Consider the following 22,659-nt stretch of genomic DNA (forward strand, 5'->3'; position numbering starts at 1 on the left):
CCTGTGTGTGACGCCTCGCCCTAGTTACAGAGGAGAGGAGGAGTAAAGATAGATAAGGAGTAGCAGTCTCTGTCCGAGAGGGGCTTTCAGGCGAAGTGACGGTCACCTTCCAGCAAACCCTGAGCTTCAGCACCCGCTCAGGGGCACACAGTGACTGCTCAGGGCCCTCCGTGGGGGCCAGGGCAGGTCCCACACTGACCATCAAAGGGCAAACAGCGGGCGGTGGCCCAGTTCCTGGGACCCCCAGCCCCTTCTCCAATGTGCTTGGAAGAACCCTCCCACTTGCCAGCATATGAAGTTACTGAGCCCGTAAAACTAACAGCCTCACGCCTCGGGGTGGTCGAGCCCACGCTCTGAGGTCGCCGGTCTCCCTTCTGACTGAGACGCCCTATACTCGGTCTATGGAGTGTGCATCTCCCTGAATAGATCCACCTCACTCTCCTTCGGCTCCTCTTGAATTCCTTCCTGCGCGAAGCCAAGGACCCTCACTTGGTGGGCTGAGCCCCAGGGACGCGCCGGGACCCAGGTCACAGCCATCCTCTCGTGCCTACTTGAGACGGAGGCTCCCTGACCCCGTTCCCAGCACATGTGGGGTGGGAGCCAGGACCTCCCTCCAGACCAGGGTCTCTCACAGTCGGCTCGGTCACAGGCTGGAGCCCAGGGTGGGCGGGGCTGCAGGTGGGGTGGGGGCTGTAGACAGGAGGATGTCACTCCTTTCCTGGGAGTCAGCAAGGTGGCCATCCTCCCCAGGTCACCTGCAGGGTGCAGACACCCACACTGAGGGCGTCTGGCCGTCACCCCAGAGGACAGTCATCTCAGAAGGTGAAGGGCGGCCCAGTGTGAGCGTCCCGCTTCCTTGGGCGCTTGCACTGAAGAAACAGAGAAGACACACGTGCTAATTTCCTGCTGCATTCGAACTCGAGAGTTTGCGAGACTGGAGCTACAGCACCCCAGGGCAGAGCACGGAGGAAGCCAGCGCAGAGAGACAGGGGCTGAGCAGCGTCGGGGGAGGAGAGAAACAAGTTCCAGCGTGTGGCACAAGCCCTGGGTCCGGCCAGACCTGCAGCTTCACTCCCCCTGGACTGCTCAGCACATCAACCAATAAATTCCTTTCCTCGTTCACCAGGTTTTCTTGGGTAAAGCTTTTGGTAAATGTGCTGCAGAAAGTCCAAGCTCACACAGATAGCAAATATTCCTGGGGAGTCCCGGGAACTCCTGGGGGGGTCCAGCAGGATGGGGGCTGAGCTGTGTTGCTTGGATCCAAGGCTGGATCTTCCTCAAGGCCCACAACCAGAGCCCAGTCCTTTCCTCTTGGCCCACCCCAGCATCGCCCTGCTCAACTCAGTACCGACCCAGGACAGTGAGACCAAGACAGACGGAGGAGGACGGCGAGGACGGCGGGCAGCCTGCCTGCCACCCAGGGGTCTCTCCCTCGGGCAGCACGTTGCGGGGGCAGGGACTGATGACGGCCCAGCCTGGCACTGGGCACGTGGGACACAGGCCAATCTATATCGCTACAGGTTTCTGCCCTCAGAATGACAATGACGGTGCCCAGGAAACAGAAATCAGGGAAATGGGCTGGTTTCTGGCGAGAAGCAAGAGCAAGGACAGAGGAAGGGGCCGCTCTGCAGAGCTACAGAGACTGCGGGGACGGGGACGGGTGAGGGGCAGGGAGCCACGCCCCAGAACCGGGGCCTCCTCCAGCCCTGCCTGGAAAGCTCCCCCTCAGCTCCGGTGAGGGCCGGGGCAGCAGGGCGAGGCACGGGGGGCCGGGAAAACACTCGCTTCAAGACGGGAGTTAAGAATCACAACCTCTTTATTTCAGTCTTTTTTAAAGGAACTAGATTGAAAAGATCCATGTCCTTGAAATATGTAAAAGGCGCTGCTCTGGGCAGGAGGGGCCGAGCTCATGGCCACAGTCGTGGTCACCAGAGAGGCGGGTCCCCAAGGCAGGGGAGTCCTCCGTGCAGGACCCGGCCTCAGTCCACACCTTCCAGGTCCTGCTGCCTCCTCTCCAGCTGGAGAACCTGGAAGCCGTGAGAAGACAGCGTCACCACGCAGACCCCAACAGGCACACGGTCCAGCTACACCTATTCACCTCAAAAGAGGGCCGCAGTCCCGGGACTGGAAACGCCGGCCATGCCACAGCGTCTTCACGGTACTGAGGCGTGGGCGGGCCCAGAGTCTGGGGGGCGCGCCCGGGCGCAGACGCCGTGGTCGCTGCTGGGCCAGAGACGGCCGGCGAGTCCCATCTCCACCCGCGTGCGTCTTCTAAGGTTTCTGCACCTGCGGACCTTCAGGCTGACGTGGGGGAACCCACTTCCGAGTGTGTCTTGGTGGGAGCCAAGCCCCCACCGCTCCCTAATTCTTTGCTGGGGGAGGGGCCACCCCGGGCAGCCCTGGACCCTGCCCGCCAGGCGCAGGAGCGCCACATCCCACCGCAGACGCGGCGACCAGAAACGCCTCCAGGCGGCACCGAGGTTCCCCGGGTGGGAGCCACCGCCACGGACGCGCAGTGCTACCTGGGCTCCATCCGGCTTACACGCCACCTCCTCATGGACGCCCCCCCCCCCCGCCACATTCTCTAGTTCAGCGCTGCTCTCGTCACAGTGTCTCGCTTTCATGCGTCCTGTGTTCACTGATCGCCCATCCTTCTCCTCCTCCCCTCGGAGGCCGGCCGGCGCTAGGGTGGGGCTGCCCCCCACTCTCTGTCGTGGAAAAGTGAAGGAGGGAACGACCTAGACTTGCCTCTTAAACTGATCTTATTCCTCCTTCTTTTGTTCTATTATTAATTAATTAGAAAAAAAGGCAGGGGGAACAGAGGATATAGCTCAAGTAGTAGAGCGCATGCTTAGCACGCACAAAGTCCTGGGTTCAACCCCAGTACCGCCTCCAAAGATAAATAATAAATAAATAAATAAACTTCATGACCTCCTCCCCCCCAAAAAACCTAAATTAAAAAAAAATTTTTTAAAAGAAAGGAAAAGCAGATGATTTAGAAACCACGAAGCCAGCTGGACAGCCCCGTTGTCTGGAGATGACCGGGACTGGCGCCATGCTGACACAGTGACCCAGACCGCTCGTTTCAGCATCCTCAAAGCCGGGAGTCCAGCACGGCCACGCCAGCAAGTGCCAAGCTGATGGACTCGCAACACACTGGCTCCTTTGCAGAAAAAAGGGCGGTAAAAAAATGCCACCGTGTGTCTTAACAAGCTTTTCAGTCCTGGATGGAGGAGATTCACTGCAGAGGGCGCCCGCTCCTGCCGGAGGTACCTGCTTGTCTATGCAGCGGAACTGCCAGGGCCAGCGGGTGTTGTACAGAAACGGCCGCAGGTCGAACCTGTTGTCATCGGGGCTGTAGCTCTCGGCGTGGTATGCGGGGGTCAGCGTGGTCATTTTGTGTCTGTTTATGGAATACTTCGAGAAAAACCGCTTCACCTTGTCTGCCACCTGGTGGGGGGCAAGGGATGCACAGGGCGTGAGGTCCGCAAAGCTGGCACGACCCCAGTCTGGTGGTCTTGCCAGCACCCCTCCCACCGCGTTCGGATGTTCCCAGGGCGGGGCTGGACAGATGCTGTGGCTTGGGAGGGGTGAGGGTGGGCGGCGGGATGAGCTGTGAGGGATCCAGGTTCCTGAGCAGGGGCCCGGGAACGTGTACGTCACCAGGCTTGCAGATGGCGCCGTGGGGACGCCCACATCTGCTGGCCGCAGCCCTAACAAGCCTGGCAGCTAGCAGAAAAGCAGGGACATTCTGACCTCAGAGTCTGCCCTCTGGCCCCCAAACTGGGGAGGAGCCGGCTGGTCACCATGTGGCTGAGCCCCACGCGGACGGACTCAGCCAGGGCACAGGGAGGGCGCCCGGGGTGCCAGGAGCTTAGAGCCAGGCCGTGGTTCCCGAGAGAGCGAGCGCGTTACCGTTCTGAGGTCACACCGTGGCCACCTGCTCCTGTGAGTCAAATCCAGCGACACGAGGTGACCTTCCCTGCCGACCCCCAGGGCAGGTGTACCTGTCGGGGGGTGCAGACGTCCCTCCACATGACGAGGAGTTTGCAGAACATGCCATAGGGCCCGGTCTTGGCCAACTTCCGGAGCCTCCCGTAGACCGAGAGCTCTGCGTACGTCATCCCCATGTCCTCCTGCGAGGCCACACGGTGACGGCGAGTCAGCGCTGGGGGGAGCGTGAAACTTCTTCCTGAGACGAACCAAGGCCCAGGGAGGGGAGACCCTCCCAAAGGGCCGCGCGCGTACACAAGAGTTCTCTCCCCAGCACTGATGGGCCAAAAACAAGGTGACGTCTGAAAAAAATGACTCAGAACCAGACACCTGGTTTTGAAGACTGGCGTGGACTGAACTGTGGCCTCCACAAAAGATGTGTCCACGTCTTGAGCCCCAGGAATGACAGGTCACTAATTTATTGGGAAAAAGGGCCTCTGCTGATAGAATGAAATTAAGGATGTTGAGATGAGACCACCATGGATTTGGGGGCAGAGGGGCTAAATCCAATGATAGGGGTTCTTATAAGAGACAGAAGAGGAGAGACTCAGACACACAGAGAGGCCAGGCAACCACAGAGGCAGAGACTGGAGCCCAGGGGCGCCTGGAGCCCCAGACTCTGGAAGAGGCAGGAAGGCCCCTCCCCTGGATTCCGACGTCCAGAACAGGGGTGGGGGGTGTGCAGCTCAGCTGTTTTAAGCCGCCTCATGTGTAGTGTTCTGTTACAGCCGCCCCAGGTCACCAACATGAGGACACTGCTGGGCACTGGGCCCCAAGCGGACTGGCCCTGTGCCCTGTACCAAGAAGCCCACTTGGCGTAAAGACGGGGGTCTCCGAGAAGACAGAACAGGCTCATGAAAATCTGGCCACGTTAGAGGCCGTGGGCTGCCTCAGCCCTGCTCAGGAGTCAGCGTCACACTGAGGGTTACTCGAGCCGGACCCCTGCTCTGTTTCTCAGCATTTGCCCCAATCCCTATCAGGGGGACAGATGGTGATGCTGGCCTTCCATGACACAGCGGGACAGCCCTCACCTCCGAGCAGGGGCAGGAGGACCCCTCTGCCCACCTGGCCTTCCCTCAGGCCTCAGCGCCAATGTCACCTCCCTGGGGAGGCCTGTCCTGACCCCAGTTTAAGGGACGCTGCCACCATTGGGTAAGCCGGGTCGATTCTGCCGATAGACCCGGCTACCTGGGGCCACCACGGTTATTTCCTGTGGTCTGTCCCTCCAGGGGCCGTGAGCGTTTCAGGGACCATGACCTCGTCTCTCCCGCCCGGCTGAGCTCCGAGCCTCCGACGGGCCCGGTACGGCGGTCCCTTTGCCGCTTTCTTTTGCATGAAAAGAATATTTTCGAGTGACAGTAAATTAAATTAGTTATTATTAATTATTACTGATTATTAATTATAAATTAATTATTATTTAATTAAGTTAACTAATTTATTGAATTAGAGTCGATTTATAATGTGTTAATTTCTGGCGTACAGCACAGTGATTCAGTGACAGATCTACATACATATATGCACACAAATATACATACATCTTCTTTTTCATATTCTGACTTTTTTTTTTTTTTTTTGGTTGGGGGAGGTCATTAGGTTTACTTATTTATTTGTTTTTAGAGGAGGTACTGGGGATCGAACCCAGAACCTGGTGTATGCTAAGCATGCGCTCTACCACTGAGCTATATGCTCCCCCTTCTTTTTCATATTCTTTTTCATTATAGGCTATTACAAGGTATTGAATATCGTCTTCTCTGGTGACATTTTGATACCTTGAATTCAGCAATCATAGTTGGAGACTTCAGTTCTCCACTTTCAATAATGGATCGAACTAGACCAAAAAAATCAACAAGGAAACAGAAGACTGGACGACACTGCAAAGCACTAGACCGACAGAAACCCCGGGACGTGCCACTCAGCAGCCAGAGTGACAGCCTCTCGAGTGCACGTGGGGCAGTCTCCACGACAGACCGCACGCCAGGCCACAGAGCAGGGAGACCAGACGGAGGCGGCTCCGACCGTGACGCAGCAGACTTCAAATTCAACGTCAGAAACGCGCGAGTGCGGGAAACCTGCACCAGCCACTCCCAAATAGCAGGAGGGTCAAAGAAGCAGCCCTGAGAGATGCTAGGAAGCACTTTGAGATGAATGAAAATGGAGACGCAGGAAACCGAAACTCAGGGGGCGCAGTGACAGCAGTGCTAAGACGGAAATCCATGGTTATCATCGCCCATCGGAAAGGATCTCCAGTCAACAACCTGCCCCCCCGCCCACGACACTGGGAGAGGAGCATGAAGCCTAACGCAGAAGGAAGCAGACGGTGCAGCTGGAGAAGAAATCAAGTGCACAGGGACTAGGAAACAACAGAGAAAGTCAACTGTGTTTCTGCGCCCTGGCAGCGAGCGGAGGGAACAACGCCACTCACAGCGCTATCAGCAGGAAATACGTTCAACCAAAGAAGGGCGCACTGACACGCTGAAGAAGACAAGACGTTGTTGAGCGGCATCAAAGAAAACCTAAATGAAAGGGAAGATGTCTCGCATTCACCAGTCAGAAGGTTTAATATTCTTATTGAGGTGGCAATTCCCCACATGATCCAGCAATCCCACTCTTGGGCATGTGTCTGGGGAAAAGGCCAAGTTGAAAAGACGCTGCACCCCGGTGTTCACAGCAGCACTGTTTACAACAGCCAAGACATGGAGGCAACCTAAGTGTCCATCGACAGATGACTGGACAAAGATGATGTGGTATCTTTATACAGTGGAATGCTCCTCAGCCACAGACAGAATGAAACAACGCCATTTGCAGCAACATGGATGGAACTGGAGATTGTCATTCTAAGTAGAATAAGCCAGACAGAAAAAAAGAAAAATATTGTATGACACTGACATGTGGGATCTAAAATATGACACAAACGAACTTATTTATGAAACAGACGCGCAGACATAGAAAACAAACATGATTACTACAGGGGAAGAGGGCTGGGGGAGGGGTAAATTGGGAGTTTGGAATTAATGATACACACTACCACACATAAAACAGGTCAACAGCAAGGTCCTACTGCCCAGCACAGGGGCGTACACTCAATAATGTAATAAACCATGATGGAAAAGAATACGGAAAAGAACATGCATGTATATGTGTGACTGAATCACTGTGCTGTACACCAGAAACTAACGCAACATTGTAAATCAACTCTACTTCAATAAAAAAAAAATAAGATGGTATTTTCCACCAGGATGATCTACAGAGTCAAGGTAATTGTTAAGAAAATCCACACTGGCTATTTTTTTTTTTTGGATAGAAACTGACAAAGCTGAGTTCCAAATTCATATGGGAATTCAAAACTCTTTAAAAGAGTAACGAAGTAGGTGGACCCACACTTCCTGATTTCAAAACTTGGTGCAGAGCTGCAGTGGTCGAGGCAGTGTGCGGCTGGCATTAGGCATATGGATCAACGGAGCAGATCCAGAAATAAACCCTCATGCTTCCAGTCAACTGACTTGCAGCAAGGACACTAGATAACCCAATGGGGGGAGCCAGTCTTTTCACCCAGAGGGGCTGGGACTCTGGATACCTGCCAAAGGGGGTGAAAGCGGATCCCTTCCTCACACCGCACACAAAATTAACTAGACCACAGAGCCCGACGTCAGGGCGAAAGCCATACAACTCTCGGAAGAAAATACAGGGGTGAATCTTTGTGACCAAAGGAACAGAGGCAGGAAAGTCTGCTGTCATGGATCTTAGGACAGTCCAGGGCCACTTCCGCCAGCACCCACTAAAGCTGCAAACCACAGCCTCTGGCCAACCAGTCCCAATCGAAAGGCCAGGATGGGATGGAGAACACCTGAGGGACCTCATTCTTTGTCCTCACTCTGCCTCACACTCACCTCATCACCCTCACTCTGGACCCCGACCTCGAGAGCCCTGCATTGAAAGGTCAAAGGCCAGCAATGGACTGACACTGAGCCCCTGCTCCCAGGCCAGGAGCTCAGCAATGGAACACAATTCCTTGGGGCAAAAAGGAGGCAGTGAAAGAACCCAGGAGCAGGGACGTGGGGGAAGAAGCAGGGGGACAAAGCCCTCACCATTACCTCGTCTGTCTGGGACACCTGTCCACTGGCCAAGGGCTCCAGTTCAGCAGTGGGTGGGGCTACCAGGATGCTGCGGCCGAGACACGCAGAGGTCAGTTTCAATGCCTGGGTATTAAATCAACTCAGCAGGAACCATCAGAGCACCAGGCTCTCTGCTCAGAGGTGGAGGGCTGCACAGACCTCCCTGCCTTATGATGGGTGTGGGGGTGGCTGCCTGGTCTGGCCAGAACCAGGGGACCTGGGGTGCTCTGACCAGAAGGAAGGGGGTGCCTGGTCACGAGAAGGGCAGGACCACTTCCATCAGGCAATAAGGAGCCATGGAAGGTATCTGAGTGGGGCGAGGGCGGCCGGCTGCGCTGAAACCTGCACCCAATGGCTCGGGGACCACAGCCGTGGTCTCGCAGGTGCACACACACCTCTGCAGGGCGGGGAGCTGGAAGCTCTCCATGCAGAACTGGACGAAGTCTTTCAGGTCCGTCTTGCTTATCCCACCTATGGGGTTGATGTCTGCACTGGAGCAGTCATACTTGGTCAGGTAGCCAAGGAGGCTGCAGCGGGAGACAGAACATGGGGTCTGATGCAGCAGGGCCGAGGGGCTGCAGGTTCCACAGACTTGGGGGCCTGGCCACCCAGTCCCTCGGCATCCAAAGGCTAGCTTCTTCCAGGGGCCGTGGAGCCAGAGCTTGGCAGATTTGAGGGTCCTGGAGCAGTCGGATGTGCTGGGGCAGGCAGCGGAGAAGAGGTATCCGGCATGCCAGAGGAGACGTCTGGGCCGGGAGACATGTTTGGGAATGACCAGCAGCCAGTCTGAGAGGGGAGGGCCAGCACCAGTGGAGTGGAGAGCAGAGGGACTGAGGTCCTTGGGAGGGCTGGCAGGACCTCAGCGCACGTGGGCCTGAGCCAACAGAGCGGGGCCAGCTCCCCACTCCTGGATCCCTCCTATGGGCAGACTAGTCCCCCAAGATGCCCACGTCCCAATCCCTGGAATGTGTACGCACTACACAGGGCAAAGGGGGCTTTGCAGATGTGGTTAAGTTGAGGACCCTGAGATGGGGTGGTTACTCCGGATTATGGGGTCAGCTCTAAATGCAATCACAAGGGTCCTTCAAAGTGGAAGAGAGGGGCAGGGGTGGGGGTCAGAATTAGAGGAAGCTGTGCTCCCAGAGGAAAGAGACAGAGATTCTGCACTGCTGGCATTGCACACAGAGGAGGTGGCCACAAGCCAAGGGATGCCGGGGCCTGCGGAAGCTGGAAAGGGCAAGGAATGGATCTGCCCCTGCGGCCTCCAGGAGGAACCAGCTCCCGACCCCTTGCATCTGGCCCAGTGAGATCTGCGTTGAGCTCCTGCCCTACAGAACTGAGACAGCACGTCTGTGTTTGAAGCCACTGCCTCCGTGGCCGCTTATCACAGCAGCCCCGTGACGCTCATACGCCCCTGCGGTGGGTCCATTCCTCCTCACCTCCCCATCCCCACCCCAAGCCCGCCCGCCTCCGAGGCCATTGCTCAGCAAGCCACTGGGCCGGCTGCCTCTCCTCGGTGGCGTCCTCACTTTACAGGGCCCTCCAGGCTCTGTCTCCTGCCTTTCTCAACGCCCCCCACGCGCACGCTTAACGTCCACCATCAAGAACAGCCGCTTCCTCCACCTGCCTGCCCCTTGTCTGGACTGACGGAACCACACCTGTGCCGCGGGTGCCGCCTGGCCCTTGTCCCTCCTGCAGTCACACAGCTGACCTTTTCCCACTGTCCAAGAGGAAGTCCCACCCCTCACCGCTCCAGACTCCCGCAAGGGTGCAGGGCCAGGGTGTAAGACCCCCCAGGTGTCAGACGCGGAGGATTGAAACCCCGTGTGCCCGAGTGGGGCTCCTTCGATCAACCCCAGGGAGTGTCACTCCCTGTCCCGTTAAGGGGATGGCCGATGGCAGAAACAGGGCCAGAAGTTACCATTTTCATGTCACCCTGTGTCTCTACCACCCTCAACTGCTCTCAGAGATGCATCAGGAGCTAACAGAGTGTCGGGGACAGACCCTGCAGGACTGGCCTCGGGCCACCCCGGAGACCCTTTCAGGGCAGGGGCCGTACGCACCTCTCGTCCACGTTGGCGGATCCGAGCACGAGAAGCCCGCCTCGAGCGCCCCGAGACCAGAGGCTCAGCTGAGCGAAAAGGTAGGCGACGACCATCCTCACGCGCGCCTGGGCCACAAGAGGGCACATTACCGTGCAGGGCGGGAGAGGGTGCGCTTAAGGTCCCCTCCTGGCGCAGCTCAGAGAAGGGCTCTCCCCGCCACCCCACCACCTCAGGAGGACAGGAAGGTAAAGCAACGCAAGAGCTTCAAGTGTCCAGAGGTCTGCGAGCCCATGGCTCTCCCCCCGGGGGTGTTGCTCCTGCATTCAGTGCAGAGATGGGAGGACCAGAGAGAGAGCTTGGGCGGTGATGAGACCAGGCTGTAAAGCCAGCTGGGAGAGACCTCGGCCCCCCCGGCATTTCCACAGGAGGGGAAGGCTACCTGCGCCCGCAGACAGGGGACAGAGAGATGGACAGACCCCAGCAGCTGCAGCTCAGCCCCTCCTCCCCTCCACCAGCTGGCCAGGGTCCAGCTCCCCTGCTGCTGCCCGGGTGGCAGGGCGGAGTCTGAGCCGCTCCCGGAGATGCAGAAAACGCACAGATTGCCCGCACTCACACAGACTCACGCAGATGCACGTACATTCACACGCTCTCACCTTCCTGCCCCAACACACGCCCAGAGCCCATCCTGTCCATGACGCTGCCTGATCCGTGTCTCTAACAGGCAGGCTGCAGACCCCAGCACTGACCCCTACTCGGCGCGGTGACAGCGGCCCCGTCTGGGACCCACACCTGCACGTTCTGCAGCGCCAGGTTCTCCCGGCTGCTGCCTCCGTGAGCCGCAAACAGAGGGCTTTTCCCCGTCACCAGGCTGAAGATGCCCACGACGGCCTTCACGGCTGGATCGATGTTGAGACCGAGGTGGTGGCTGGAAGGGGAAAGCAGGGCTGTGTGTATGGCGGGCACACGGAGCACAAAGCCCACCACAGCTCAGTGGCGTTTGGTACGTTCATCGCGTTGTGCAACCACCACCTCTAGTTCCAGAACCTTCCCATCACCCCAAAAGGAAACCCCGTGCCCACCAGCAGCCACTCCCCCTCCCCCTGCTCTCAGCCCCTGATGACAAACACACTTTCTGTCGCCGTGGATTTGCCTGTTCTGGGCATTTCACAGAAGTGGAACCACACGTCTAGCTGTCCTCTGGAGTCTGGCTTATTTCATTCGCATCATGACCTGCGTCAGCGCTTCACTCCTTTTAAGGCTGAATAATATCCCCTTGTACGAACAAACCACATTTTTAAAATCTATTCAACTGCTGATGCCTATGCGAGTTGTTTGGCTGCTGTGAACACGCTGCTGCAGATGTGGGCGTGCAAACATCTGTTCGTGTCCCTACTTTCAATCCCTTTGGGTCTGCCCCTGGGAGCAGAATTGCTGGGTGGGGGCCAGTTTTGGGCCGAGTTCCGCATACAGGATGGGCAGCTCCCCATTTTTCCCTTGGAGGCAGAATAAACGGAACATTCCGAATGGAACCAAGACGCCCTCTCTACGCCTCCCTCAGGTGCAGGGACCGCCGCGTGGGAGGGGCAGTGGGAGAGGTCACTCCCCCAGGATCCACGTGCTCCCACGTGGAGCACATGAGCCCACAGGGATGCAAGGAGGGGAAGGGGGTGGAAATCTGAGACGCGATGAGGATCGGGCAGCACTGACAGACGGCTTCCAGAAAAGCCGGCTCAAACCAAGAGAGCAGAAGCGTGCCCGACATCCATTGCTCACTGACTCACACGTGCTGTCTCAGGTGGGGCTTCCCGAGGTCGCCGCCGCCTGTCCGTGCCCAACGCCAGTGACTCGCCCTACCTTCCGACCTGCTGCGCCAGCTCTTTGGCCCGGTCGCATGTCTCCCGGGAGGAGTTCTCGCCGGCCATGTAGCAGGTGGTCAGAATGCGTCCGCAGAGCTCTCGGGGGTCCTGGGGTGTGTAGCTGGGCTGGTCCACGATGGTCCGGATGTCGGCCAGCACTTCCCGATCTGAAAACCATGGGACGGAAGGGCACGTGCTCTGTGCGAGGTGCCTGCACAGTTCAGTCCCTCTGCACCGCCCGGAGGCTCGCCAGGTCAGCGTCACGATGCCTGTTTCTCGGTTGTGTACACTAAGGGAATGGTCAGCGTCACCGCACAGGGCAGGAGGATGTGACCTGGGTTGCCTGACTCCAGAGCCCCTGTTCCTTCCATGGGGTGGCAGGCATCTGTGGCCTGATGGACACGGCCACATGGGTCCAAAGGCCTGGAAGGGACTATTTAATGGCCTCGCTGTCCCCAGACTTGGACACGTAAGCATGTCCTCACTGTGATGCTCAGGGCCTGGGTTTTCCCTCTGCTCCTCCCGTGGGCATCCCAGCGGCTCACCCCCCAGACCTGCTCGGGCCATGAACGCCACCTACTTCCGTCCTTCACAGCCTCACAGACCTGGCGGCACATGGAGTAGACGAGGCAGGCGGTGGCCGCGCTGTCCACCCCGCCACTCAGGGGCAGCAGAAACCCCGCCTGGAACAGCCAACCAAAGGCGGTGTGAGCAGAGCCTCGGAGAAGCAAGGTGCCCAGAGATGAGCCCAGCTCCACCCGCAAACCCTGATAAGCGCCCACGAAACGCTTCCACTGTGGGAGGAAGAAAGATGCCCCACACGTCTCAGAGTGGACCTTCCAGGAGGCAGAGACAGCTCCGCTGTGCAGAGTGCCTAAGGCCGAGTCTCCGTGGGAAACGACAGACGCGCGTGACCACAAAGCTAGCAGGACACGGGGGGTCTCGTAATCAGCGCTATCAGACGGGGCCCCAAAGATGGAGCCGAACCTCAGGACACGTGTCCTCTGGCCTCTGGCTAGGGGACACCAGGCTCCCAACTGAGGGAGGGTGGAGACGCTTGCCGTAAAAACCTCAAACACAGACCAACCAGCGGAAGGAGCACAGGGAGCTGGTGAGGCACTGACGGTTTACCTGTTGGCTACGTCTTAAGAAGTCCCAGAGCCAGCATGCAGGTCCGAGGCTGGGGAACAGCGGGAAATGTTAGCTTGGGAGCTGGTGACCTGGGGGCCGGGGCCAAGGCGGACGCAGTGCCCACGAGACCCGCCAGCCGTGGCTGGGCTGTCACGATGCACCAGCCTGTTCTAAGCAGTTCGTGTAAATGAAAGCGTTTGAAGCCTTGTACAGCCCGGGGAGGTAGGTAAGTGATTGGGCCCATTTTGAAATGGGGAAACTGAGGCACAGAAAGGAAATGACAGTGTCTTTGTGCCCAAGGGCCCAGTGCACAGAATGGGCAGGGCTGGGCGTGGGAGCCAGGCGGTGTGGCCGCAGCATCACAGAGCGTGGCCTTGTCCCACCCAAGCTCAGGCTCTGGGCCACCACCCGGGGCAGGACGGGATGGAGGGGGTGCCCTTGGGAAGCACAGGACCCTGCCCCCACCGCCCCCCACAATGGGCCCCACCTGATCTCCTCAGCAGGACTGTGGTATTTCCACTCAACTGGCTCAGACAGCGGCTCCAGCAAGTCCTCGTGGCACGAGAGGGCGAAGTCCACCTTCACACGGGGGTAGGGGCTCACCTTGCTGGCCTTGGGGTGGAGAGTTGTGGCAAAGGACACCCCTCAGGGCTGGAAACCACTCTGGCTCCTGAGATGACCGCAGAGCTGGACTCTACCAGCCAGTGGGAAACACAGCTCAGGACCCAGTGGGGACCGTTCAGCCACTGGGACCCACAGAACAGGGAGACGATGCAGCAGTGCTGGGGGGGGAGGTGGGGGACCCGGAGCCCCTCCCTCAGTGCTGGGGGGGAAGTGGGGGACCCAGAGCCCCTCCCTCAGTACTGGGGGGGAAGTGGGAGACCCAGAGCCCTCCCTCAGTGCTGGGGGGGACGTGGAGGACCCAGAGCCCCTCCCTCAGTACTGGGGGGGAAGTGGGAGACCCAGAGCCCTCCCTCAGTGCTGGGGTGGGACATGGAGGACCCAGAGCCCCTCCCTCAGTGCTGAGGGGGAAGTGGGGGACCTGGAACCCTCCCTCAGTGCTGGGGGGAAGTGGGGGACCCAGAGCCCTCCGTCAGTGCTGGGGGGTACCTGAGATGGGGCAGCAGCTGAGGAGAGCCTGGCAGGGCCACCAACAGTTTAACATAGAATCATCATGTGATCCCTCAAGTCCAGTCTCAGACATACAACCCGGAGACACACAAACATCCACGCAAAAACCTGGGCCTACGTCCACCAACGGCTGCTAGGCTCATCGGAGACAAAGAGTGGAAGTGGTCGAAATGACCACCGACAGAAGAATGGATAAACACCAGGTGGTCTATCCACCCAGTGGAATATTATTCGGCCAGGAAAAGGAATAAAAGCCCCGACACGCTACAGCAGGGATGAACCTCGAAGACATTACTCTCAGTGAAAGGAGTCGGATGCACAAGGCCACATGGTACAGGACTCCATTTACATCACGTGACCAGAACAGGCAAATCCTTGGGGACAGAGCGCAGACGAGGTTGCTGGGGGATGGGGGGGTGAATGGGGAGGGACGGCTGATGGGGCCGGTTTCTTCTGGGTGATGAGAATGTTCTGACACTGATCGTGGTGACGCTGCTTAACTCCATGAATATACTAAAAATACGGAGCCTTGTGCTGAAATCAGTGAACTGTGCGCTGTGGGAGTGACAGCTCAATAAAGCTGTCATCAAAAACCATTGCTGATGAGCATCCTATGCGTGTGTCTAAGCGCTCACCTCCAGGTTTCGAGACGAAATCTCCGCCCTGTAGCTTCTGACGTCCTCCAAATCCAACGTGGCGGTGAGGACTTCCTGGAGAAGGCAGTTTCAAAAATAAATTGTGATTTCCGTTTGTTTTTTTTTTCACTCACACATCTAATTTGTTCTCATAGGTGTGCCAAGTTGCAGACGGTGAGTCGCACCTTCTGAGGCAGGGACTGCAGGCTCAGGGAGAGGGGACAGCCGTGGTCCTGTGGGTCCCACGCCCTTTCCTCTTGTGGCCACCAGAACTCCTGCTGACCTGAGACACGTGCCGGTGACCCATTCATCACGGCACAGGACGCAATTCTGTCTCCATGCCTGCTTCCAGGACTGGGGGGCGGGGCCTCACGCAGCCCACAGCCAACATGTGCTGCCCCTTTTTTTGGATCCATTTATTATTTTATTTTATTCTGTTTTGTTTTATTTTTTGATTAGTTTTTAACACCTTTATTGTGGTCTGATTCCTGTACAGTAAACTACATATACTTCGGAAGTACGATTTGATGAATTTTGATAGGTGTCTATGCCCATGAAACCACCACCACATTTCCATCACTCCCCAAGAGGTGCATTTTCAAATTCACAGTTTACCCCTTCCCACCCTCTTTACCCACTGGCAACCATGAGTTTGTTCTCTACGTCTGTGAGTCTGTTTCTGCTTTGTAAATAAGTTCATTTGCGTCATTTTTTTAGATTCCACACACGAGTGATGTCACATGGTCTTTTTCTTTTTCTTTCTGGCTTACCTCACTTAGAATGACATTCCAGCAGCCGCCGGGTACCTACACATGCTGCCTTGGCCTCTGGGGAGCCCCACCTGCAAGCCCCTCCCCGCTCTGCTCCCGGGTGGAGCTCCCCCAGCCAAACAACCCTCTTATCGCGGGGACCAGGCACGGAGCCTGCTCATTCCCGAGGGGCCACTTCAGTTCCCCACCAGCCGAGGTTTCTTCATACAAACCCATCACCTCCTCCCGAGGACCCAGGGGTCATCCACCCGCTGTCACAAAGCCTGCTCCTCCCCAGTGCCTGGCATCTCCCTGGGGCCCAAGGGCAGCCTCAGGGGGACCCTGCAGGCCGAGGCGTCCTCCTCCCCCTGTAGCAGATAAACCGCCTTGGGTCTCATCTGTCCAGCGTGCTGTGTGGGGCCATCCCTGTAACCTCGAGGTGGGAGTCCCTCCCTCACCAATGAGAGAGGAAGCAATCAAAACCAGCAAGACCCCGGGGCTGCACTGGACACCCTGGTTACGGGAGAGAATGGAGAACACGGCCCTGAAGGACAGAACCAACCGGGAAAGGAGCACACGCTGCTCCGGCCGCCGTGGCTGGGCCGGCGCGTGCCACGTACCACGTCGTCCAGGGAGAACTGCGATCCCTGGGCAAAGATGCTGCCGTTCATGGCGATCATGGCACAGCCGTCATAGTACAGCCGGTCCCCGTCACAGCCCTTCTGGTTGGCCAGCAAGTAAATCCCACCGTTCTGGAAAATGCAGGGCAGACGGCAATGGTCAGCTGTGGTCCCCCAGCCTCACCCTCCACCAGCCCAAACGTATGAAGCCTCAGACGCCACCCCCAACCCAGCAAAGAAAATGCCTGCGTCCAGGCAACGCCTCGCCGCTGTGATTTCCTGGCCGCCAAGGTACCAGGTGCCTCATTAAGTGTCCATTTCACCTCCCAACAACCCTTCAAGGTGGGCGCTGTCACCTCTGATGGACGGGAGAAGAGGTGGAGGTTCAGAGAAGACAAGCCCCACGTCGCAAAGCTGAGAGTCAAACCCGGCTTGGCTGAACGCAGCCTTGACCCGTGAACGTGCAAACCCGGCCCCTCGAGTCGTGCTGCCGCCAACTTATAGGCCTTCCCCGGGCCCTGCTGCTGCGGTGCCCACGGGCACCCTGGTTCCTGGTCACCGTGTCACTCGTCCCAAGACCAGTGTGCTGGTCAAGGGCCCAGAAGCTGGGCGGCTGGGCCGTGAGCCCAGGAGCCGCTTGACGGCCACAGGTAGGAGACAGACACACCCCAGCATCCCGGTCGCCGCCTACCTTGGTGGTTGCCATGGTCACCAGATCCACCCTGGCGTGGGCTTTGCGCAGCATGTGGTAGCTGCCCGAGGCGTTGGTGAAGATCTCCACGCCATCCAGGCCCATGTCGACATGCGGGCTGCGGGCAGAGAAGGGTGAAGGGGAGACCGGTGACCTCCCCAGCCCGACCCCCCAGCCCTGCAAGCCCGCCAGGACGCCTGCACATCTCCGGTCCTCAGGGCCCAGCAAGGTTGGGGATCTGACAGCGAGGAAGGCGGGGCTGACCTGCGGGGCGTCCAGAGCTCCTCGCAGACCTCACTCCCGATGCAGGTGTCCAGGGTAGCGAGCACGGCGTCCCCAAAGGGCACGGTCTCCTGCAGTCGGGACAAATCAGGGCTCACGGCTCCCGGCCATCCTGCCAGGCCACACACTGAGCCAGGACCCCAAGAGTCACGCACGAGACTTGTGTGAAGGTGCCATTTTGTTTCAAGACCCAGATGCATCCTTCTTGGACCTGGGGCCCAGGTGCCGGGGCCAGCCAGCATCTCCTCTGCCGACCCCAGGGCCTCGGTCACACCACTCATGAACCGGAAGCTAGGCTCTGAGCCTGACTGTGGCCATGACTGACTATGACTTGGTTCCTGCAGTTCCCGGGAGCACAGGTGGGCGTCCACACAGCAGCGACCTCCCTGACGCTCTTCTTACAGCATGTGTGCTCCCGAAGGGCCCGTCCTGTGTCAGAAACGACCCAGCCGGGCCCTCCAAAGCTCACAGGAGCTGACAGGCCACCAGCACCCTAGAAACAGGGCTGGAAGCAGAACGCAGGCGCACATGTCTCCAAGAGCCCGTTCACCACCCACAGGTGACGGGAGCTCGCAGGGCAGGGCCGCCGCTCTCGGGGACAGAGCCTCACTCGTGCTGCTGCTTTACTCAGCCAAGAAGCCACCCCAGGAGCATCATTCTGTACCGCGTCCCAGAGTTCTTGGTCAGGTTCCCCGACATGTGTGAGCTCAACTGCTCATCACCAAGAGCAAAGACCGAGGTGTCAGCCCGGCATTTCGTGTTCTGATGCCTCTGCCAGACACAGCCCTCACACGGGACCCCACGCCGGCTGTTGTGGGCGCCTGGCAAACCTGGCCACGTGGGCAGGGCCGGAATCCTGAGCCCATCTTCCTGGGAGAAGACCAGGGCTCAGAGCAACAGGGTGATAAACTGATGGAGACTCACCTGCTTTGTCAGCTCCTGTATCATCCGGGGGAGGAAATACTCCTCTGTTTGCCTGGAAAGGAAACCACCGCAGGTCTGAGGAGGGCCGTGTTGGAAAGCACGCAGGACGGCGTCCGGGTGGAAAGCCAAAATCAAGCAGAGAGCTTGGAACGGATGAGTCGGCAAAGGGACAGGCACACAGTCACACGGGCCGTAACTACCAGCTTCGGATGAAAGGGAAGTGTAAGGAGATGCGGCGGGAAGCTGGGCAGCCCGCCACGAGACACCGAGACGCGCGGTGCGCACCCCCCAACCCTGATGGACAGTGGTCCTGGGATGATCTGAAAGGAAGCTATTTCCCCATGGAGAAGTCCAGGTGGACTTCCTGACCAGAGCCCCTGACCAGAAAGACCACACCGCATTACCCCGACATATGACAAACCTGTTTCATCCCTGAAATCATAGAAACGAGGTTCCAAGTTGTACAAGACGGACAAGAGTTCCACACACAACTTTGGTACAAGGCACCCCATGGTACTGCACTTCTGGATGATTTCAGCGGTTTTCACTTAAGTAAATTTTAAAAGCTTAGAAACTGGGAGGCTGACGCTGTTCCTCCCTCACTAGCGAAGGGAACAGCAGCCGCGGACCCCTCTGCCCCCAGAGCTGCCTCGGCACCACACAGTGAGCATGCAGCTCACCACCTGCCGGTGTGCAGATGACGATGTTGCTGCCTCAAAATTCGTTTAAAAAAATTATTTTGGAGGGGAAGCAAAAAGGTTTATTTATTTATTTTTAGAGGAGATACCGGGGATTGAACCCAGGACCTCGTGCATGCTAAGCATGTGCTCTACCACTGAGCTGTACCCGCCCTCTCAAAACTCATTTTAAAGGGAAGAGCTGCCAAAGGTTTCTCCCTTCATCCTCACCATCTCCCTCACTGAGCGCAGAGATGCACTGAGGACCAGATGAAGGCAAGCCCATCGGGGACCCCCACCCTCCCCACTCTCTGCTCCAAAGCCACTGAACCTAGCGGACGGCTCATGAGGGTCGCACAGTTCAGGAGAGAGCCGAAGTATCAAGGACCAACCCCCCAGCAGCAGTGAGTCATTCCAGGCTGGCCTCGGGCCGGCCCGGCGCATCCGTCCAGCTGCCTCGGCACCTGCACCTCCCTGGCTCTGCACAGCTCGCGAGGTCTCTGATCAAATGTCCTTCCTCCCCAGCAAACATCCTCTGGAGCAGCCCCAGCAGCGCAGTCCTGCTGAGAAGCCATTTCTGGCCATGCCGACGGCTGTCTTCTCTACCCACCCCCTGGGAGATGCAGGACCCCCCCGACCCCGCGCCCCCCGTCTTACCACACTCAGACTTGGGGCATCCACCTAAGACTTAACGAAATTAACCTGATTCTTAGATTCTCTGCAGTCAAGAACTGGGCCTTTTTTCTGGTCTCCTACAAGGGCCTGGAAGAGCACCTTGAAACCGTGACGGGCCCGTCACCAAAGCAGGGCACAGCCACAGGGCCACTTTATTGTTGCCATTTTGGCACAGCTCCCGAAGGGGAAAAAATCTGTTTTTTAAAAAATTAATTATACCAAAACGAAAGCCTCTGGTTGCTCGAGCTCAGTGTCTCCTGCCACCCCTTCTACAGGCAAAATCAAGGGAGTGAAGGCCTGAAAGAATTTAACATTTCAACATTAGAAACAAGAAAAAAGTGAACCTGAGATGTGTACTCACAGTTAGAGACAACAGAAACCAACGCAAGAATGCATTTAAAACTGAAACTAGACTAGCTGTGGTGCGGCCATCCGAAACAGCCGGGCGGCCACTGGGCTATGGCTCCGGCCTCACTGAGGACTTGAACCTTCCGGATGGTATCAGACTCAAGGACACCACAGCTGTTCCCAAAACAGTACCTGCCAGCTGCCAGCCGCAGCCTCATGTGCCCGAGGTCCCTCCTGCAACTGCGAATCTTTCCTTTACTTGAGGAGCAGCAGGGAAGGAGGCAGCCTGAGCCGCAGCCTCCCTGCGGAGGCTGACGCCTCTCTGGCCAGAAGAGACCGCTAGACGGTAAGATTGCTTTGGGTCACAGCTCAGCAAAAGAAGGAGGCGCTGCGTAGTGGCCGACAGCCCCTGTTCCGCAGGTATCAGCGGCACAGCAGAAGCTAACACCTGTTTAGATAAAACTGAACAAAAGGCAACTTGGCACCAAAAAAAGTCCTCATGAGAAGAACCTGGATTCGATCTCTCAGGAAGCACCTTCTCGTGGGTCCCGGCAGGAGCCGGCCTGCATCTGAGGGCTGCTTAGACCGGGTGCCGGTGTTGTGTGTGCCGCCCTTTACGCCCCCTTTCGTCACAACTCTCGACTTGCTGTTTGCCTCGCGTCCTCAAGCCCAAAGCCTTGGCCTCATCCTGGGATTTGTGAGGATTTGCAGTCAAATCTGAAGCAGTTTCATTGCTCAGCCTCTTGTTAGGCCTCCACCCGTCTTCAGCAGGAAGTGGCCAGAGTGGTCACCGACCCCCGTCTTCAAGACTGAGGAACGATCCAAAGATGGGGGACTGGAACTGAGCCCCCCGGAGTTAAGAGACACTGGCGGCCAACAGGAATCCCTGAGCTGGTCTTGCAGAGGAACAGACTGAGGGACGGCTCGTTAGACCCCTCTGCCTGTAAACTGCCTCCACTGATTAAACTCGGTTTAGCAATGTTTTCTTTCTTTTTTCCCCTCTTTAACAGCATAGATTCCCAGCTTCATGCAGCCCAGTCGTTTTACAAGAATGAGGAGGCTGCCTCATCAGTTATCAGGGAAACCAGCAGAGGGGCGTGTCCCCTACCACCCCTGCGATAAACCGGCACGTGGAGACAGCTCGCATCTGAAGATTCGAACAGGCGCGGGCGGGGGCGGGGGCGGGCACGCAGGCACTGACTGGCTAGGCTCTGAGGTTAGGAGGGAAGGGCAGTCAGGCGAGTGGCTGTAGGTGAGGAGGGACTGCTGGAGCAGCGGATGTGCAGAGAGCACGAGAGCGGCCATCCTGGGGGCCTGACCACACAGCTGCAAACCTCAGTGCCTCGGCCCTTGGTTTGCTGCACCTCAGGCAAGCGGACCTGGTTCGGTAACAGACTTGTGACTGACACCTGAAGTTGGGCGGGGCTCCTGGGGGGCATTCTGTGGGGCTGAGCCCTGAGCCTGTGGGGTTTGATGCTGCCTCCAGGGAGACAGTATCAGAACTCAGTTAACTAACTGACTGGTGATGGCAGAGTCACAGAACGGTACTGGTTGCTGTGCTCCAGCAAATGAGCAACAGGCTGGAGAAGACAGTTGCCCAGGAGCCGATCAAAGCCTGGAGGGTGGGAAGAGAAGTCCCAGAGGACTGTGATGGGGAGGGGGTGCCGGCTGTGCAGCCAGCCTGGGGGGCAGGAAGCGCCCGTCTGGAGTCTGGGGTGAGTCAGAGCAGAGAACAGAGATGGAAGGAACTGGACGCCGGTGGACTCCTGGCAGAGGAATGCGGGGAGATACAGGGGCTCAGACACAGCCTGCAGCTCAGCTGTGAACTGATGCGTTGGCCGGTCGTGAAGTGCTGAGCTGCGACCGGTCAGAATAAACTAAATATAAAAATTTTTAAAAAAAAGGAAGAAAGAAACAGCGAGACCCACACAGAGTCCCCTGCCCCCAAGACTGCAAACCAAGACTTCGCTGCAGTTTGATCCCCTCTGAGAACTCTGACCACTCTAGGGAGTCACCTGTGTGCTACAGACCCTGCCGCCGCCTCCCCAGGAAGGAAGACCTGGCTTGAACCATCCTTCCTTTTCTCTGCTCATGTCTTCTTGTCCTGCCCCACTTCTGCCCAGAAGAACCTTCCGTCTTGTACAGGCCCTCGGACGCCCTTGTTTACCAGACATGACGCTGCCCAGCATCTGAATCATCAAGTAAAGCCAATCAGATCATCAGCTTCACTTGGGTGAATTTTTGTTTTTTAACAAACTTAACCATAAAACTGCGAAATGTCCGTATTAGGAAGAGGGGGTGCAGAGAGTCTAAGGGTGAGGCCGTATGTGCGCTTGCCCTGTTCTCCCAGAGCAGGGACCACAGACGGGCAGCGTCTGCACGTCGCTCAGAGACACCGAGGCCGGTCACCTTCTCTGCTGCACTCTGTCCGTGGAGCGTGCCTCTCTCTAAATAAGCTTGCTTTCACCTTACTTTGCCTCACTCTTGAATTCTTTCTGCGCGAGGCAAGAGCCTGTTCTCCAACAGCAATCGGAATAATCTGTACTGAACTTGGGTCAGCTTGACCCCCTGAGTCCCCACTCCCACAGCCACTGGGGGCCCTGGGCACCCCAGGGCAGCCCAAGGTCCTTCACCCTGCTGGACCTCAGCAGACTAGCCTGGTGCCCCTGCTCTTGTTCTCCCGACTCCATCACCTGCCACTTGTCCCCGTATGCCCGGCCAGCCCTGGCCCCGGTCCACGAACTATCAAAGCACAGGAGAAAGAGGGTGGTTCCGGCCCCTGTGGCACAC

General features: G+C 57.7%; 1 protein-coding gene across 7 annotated transcripts in view; it reads right to left on the minus strand.

Moving 5' to 3' along the window:
- Positions 1-1,798: 1,798 nt before the first annotated feature.
- Positions 1,799-22,659, minus strand: part of NADSYN1 (NAD synthetase 1) — a 31,158-nt gene continuing 10,297 nt past the window's right edge. For 2 of the 7 annotated variants that reach the window (XM_031447984.2, XM_064492013.1), the window contains 16 exons: positions 18,170-18,221; positions 17,228-17,316; positions 16,964-17,081; positions 16,273-16,404; positions 14,904-14,978; positions 13,625-13,749; positions 13,138-13,186; positions 12,587-12,689; positions 12,005-12,173; positions 10,940-11,075; positions 10,169-10,275; positions 8,501-8,632; positions 8,085-8,154; positions 4,008-4,136; positions 3,274-3,450; positions 1,799-2,027 (listed from right to left, as the gene is read on the minus strand). In XM_031447984.2, the coding sequence (XP_031303844.1) occupies positions 1,980-2,027; positions 3,274-3,450; positions 4,008-4,136; positions 8,085-8,154; positions 8,501-8,632; positions 10,169-10,275; positions 10,940-11,075; positions 12,005-12,173; positions 12,587-12,689; positions 13,138-13,186; positions 13,625-13,749; positions 14,904-14,978; positions 16,273-16,404; positions 16,964-17,081; positions 17,228-17,316; positions 18,170-18,221 (1,711 nt within the window). In that variant the 3' untranslated portion in view covers positions 1,799-1,979. Of the gene's footprint in view, positions 2,028-3,273; positions 3,451-4,007; positions 4,169-8,084; positions 8,190-8,500; positions 8,633-10,168; positions 10,276-10,939; positions 11,076-12,004; positions 12,174-12,586; positions 12,690-13,137; positions 13,187-13,624; positions 13,750-14,903; positions 14,979-16,272; positions 16,405-16,963; positions 17,082-17,227; positions 17,317-18,169; positions 18,222-22,659 lie in introns of those variants that run through there. The other 5 variants (XR_004135609.2, XM_064492012.1, XR_004135610.2 and 2 more) reach the window with 5 other exon arrangements.

The sequence above is a fragment of the Camelus dromedarius genome, chromosome 12, assembly GCF_036321535.1.
Source record: "Camelus dromedarius isolate mCamDro1 chromosome 12, mCamDro1.pat, whole genome shotgun sequence".
NCBI classification, from domain to species: domain Eukaryota; kingdom Metazoa; phylum Chordata; class Mammalia; order Artiodactyla; family Camelidae; genus Camelus; species Camelus dromedarius.